This window comes from Phytophthora infestans, genomic scaffold, assembly GCF_000142945.1.
Source record: "Phytophthora infestans T30-4 supercont1.22 genomic scaffold, whole genome shotgun sequence".
Lineage (NCBI taxonomy): Eukaryota > Oomycota > Peronosporomycetes > Peronosporales > Peronosporaceae > Phytophthora > Phytophthora infestans.
This window is the reverse complement of record NW_003303737.1, coordinates 311,687-314,445: the sequence shown is the minus strand read 5'-3', so window position 1 is coordinate 314,445 and position 2,759 is coordinate 311,687. Positions and strand designations below refer to the sequence as shown.

Sequence of the window (2,759 nt, the reverse complement as noted above, 5' to 3'; positions counted from 1 at the left end):
TTCCGAAGACAGTCCATCAGCCGACGAGCGAAGAATGCACACACCTGTTTCAGTCGAGCGCATCCCACTGAATCCGTCTTCGCCCTCCGCGTGTATTTTCCAGGTGTACACTGCTCGGTCTTTCTCACTGTATCAAGATATCTTGTTTGTATGCATTGCTCGATGACTACAATATATAGATTTATTCATTGACGTTTTGGATTGAGTATGAAGCCGAACCAAGAACAGCCTAGGTTCCTATGATACTCTACGGGTGTCGCTTTAATCCCCAACTACTACTAACTGATCATTTTCAAAAATGCACGCTCTACATACTGAATCATAGCTAGGGTAGTCCTGCTCGCAAAGTATTGAAGGCAGTAGCGATTCAAAAATGCAGAATTATCCTAGGTTGCACCATATCAGCCCTCTAAATTGACGTAATTTGAAATTATGTTTAGTGTCTACGAGCCAGTGATTACGGTCGATTATTCCTGTGAATACGGTAGCACCAGAAATAAAACCATGTACAGTACTACATGAGGCGATTGCTTGACCATTATCTTGCAAGCGAGGGCTGCGAAGAAGCGAGGGTAAAGCAATCAATCCGAGCAACTTTCCTGCGCGTAATGGGCATCCCCTTCGATACGTGAATGTCCTTTGTGCGCATTATAACCCAGATGCATAACCTTTGACTTAACACTAAAATGCTTTTCTGGAATTTATCTGTTATTTCCTCATTTCTGCTTTCTCTTTCAACGCGACACAACAGCAAACACTTCAACAACAATGTCCAGCTCACCGTCCGACAGCTCTACGCCTCGCATGCCTCACCGTTTGCTTGGCAACTCGGGGCTCATGGTCTCCAACCTTGCGCTTGGAAGTTGGATGTGGGCCGATGACAAGTACACGCCCGAGCGCTGGTACGAGATGATGAAGGTTGCGTTTAAGCACGGGGTGAACTTTTTCGACAACGCGGAGACGTACGGCAATGGTCAGGCGGATCGCAACATGGGGGCGGCGATAAAAATGGGTATCGCAGATGGCATTTGGAGTCGCGAGGATCTCGTGGTTACCGCGAAGGTGTTCGGTGGCTCGAAGGGCTGGTTCGCAGGCGGTCCGAACGACCAAGGCGCGAGTCGTAAGCACGTCATTGAGGGCACCAAGGCATCGCTGGCGAGGCTGCAGCTCGATTACGTCGACGTCATCTTCTGCCACCGATCCGAGACCTACACCCCCATCGAGGAAACTGTTCGCGCCATGAACTTCGTGATCGAGCAAGGGTGGGCGTTCTACTGGGGTACAAGCCAGTGGTTTGCGGCTGACATCATTGAGGCGTGCGAGGTTGATCGTTTGGTCCTTATTCGTCCCGTTGTAGAGCAGCCGGAGTACAATTTGCTGGAGCGCAGTAAGGTGGAGCTCGAGTTCGCACCCCTTATCGAGAAGTACGGACCGGGTCTCTCAACGTGGTCACCTCTCTCCTTTGGCACGCTTACGGGTAAGTACAGTGCCGGCACTCCAGACGGCTCCAGATTGGACATGTCGGGTCTGAAGGGGGCCATTCCGGACTTTGAAGAGCGTGTGATCAAAGCTGACCGTCTGAAGCCCGTGGCCGAGGAACTGGGCTGCTCCATGGCTCAACTCGCTATCGCCTGGTGCGTCTCCAACGACAAGGTGTCCACCGTGATGATTGGGGCTAGCTCTCCCGCTCAGTTAGAGCAGAACCTGAAGGCGTTGGACGTTGTCAGCAAGATTTCACCTAAGCTCAAGGCCAAGATTGAAGCTCTTGTCCCGCTGCAGGCAAAGGTCCCGTCGCCGGACCCGCTATCGGGTGTTCGAGGACGCCACCTGTAAAGGACACGTGGTGCTTTCATGAGCGACTGAATCACTTGTGACGGTAAGTAGCTTTTACACCAGTTCAGGTTTGGGCTCCTCACTTCCGAATTCAATACAGTCACACCGGTCTATCCAACTAGTTAATAACGATGTGTCTTTTCGGTATTTTTTCTCTTGGGCCTGAAATTGCTGTAAGAAAACAGATATTCTGGAGTGTTATTGATGCGTCGATTTGCCGATTTAGCAGCATTTAAAGCGTCGTGGGGACATAAGTGATTGACATATAGCGGCTACCACGTTGCATTACCGCCGCCGACTCGTGCACTGTGTAGGATAGCATCGCGGTATTCCCTGATCGCCATGCCGCATTTGGAGGTACTTGTACGGAATTTTTTATAAAAAAACACGGGCTGACGCTCATTTTCGTCGGTGAGCGTGAGTTCTGTCAGCAGTGACACATTTTGGAAGACCATTTGGTTCCTGACATCCTCTCGGGCTGCTGACGCCCATTCTTAGCGATCGCGGGGTTTGAACGTTTCTTTTGTTCTATGCCACGATTTTCTCCCCAGCGACAAGAGTCTCGTCCAGTGTAACAAACCTCTATAGGATTGCTGGACTACAGTAAGATGTGGTCACTTTAACACTAATTTTGATTCCTTTAAGAGAAGAAGTTCCGCCGTGACACTGTCACTGACAGATCACATCTGTGATCGTGACATTTCTGGCTCTCGATTCAATTCTCTAATGTATGGATAAAACGTGGATAACCTTATGGGCAGTTAGCCCAAGGAAAGGCCATGATTACTTGCCACTTAAGCAGATGGGATCAAGGTGCTGCCATGGTAATGACGCCCAATAACCGGAGCCAAGCTCCAGTTTTATTTTGACACACTCGCGAGGACATGGATGCACTCTTCGAAGATATCGACAGCTTTGTGGACGCC

At 49.8% G+C, this 2,759-nt stretch overlaps 1 protein-coding gene across 1 annotated transcript; it reads left to right on the top strand.

Annotated features, from left to right (window-relative positions):
• Nucleotides 1–804: 804 nt before the first annotated feature.
• On the top strand, nt 805–1,833 carry PITG_11553 (voltage-gated potassium channel subunit, putative; the record flags this gene model as incomplete). Its single annotated transcript, XM_002901060.1, has 1 exon — nt 805–1,833. The coding sequence occupies one exon, from the start codon at nt 805–807 to the stop codon at nt 1,831–1,833; it is 1,029 nt and encodes a 342-aa protein (XP_002901106.1).
• Nucleotides 1,834–2,759: the final 926 nt, after the last annotated feature.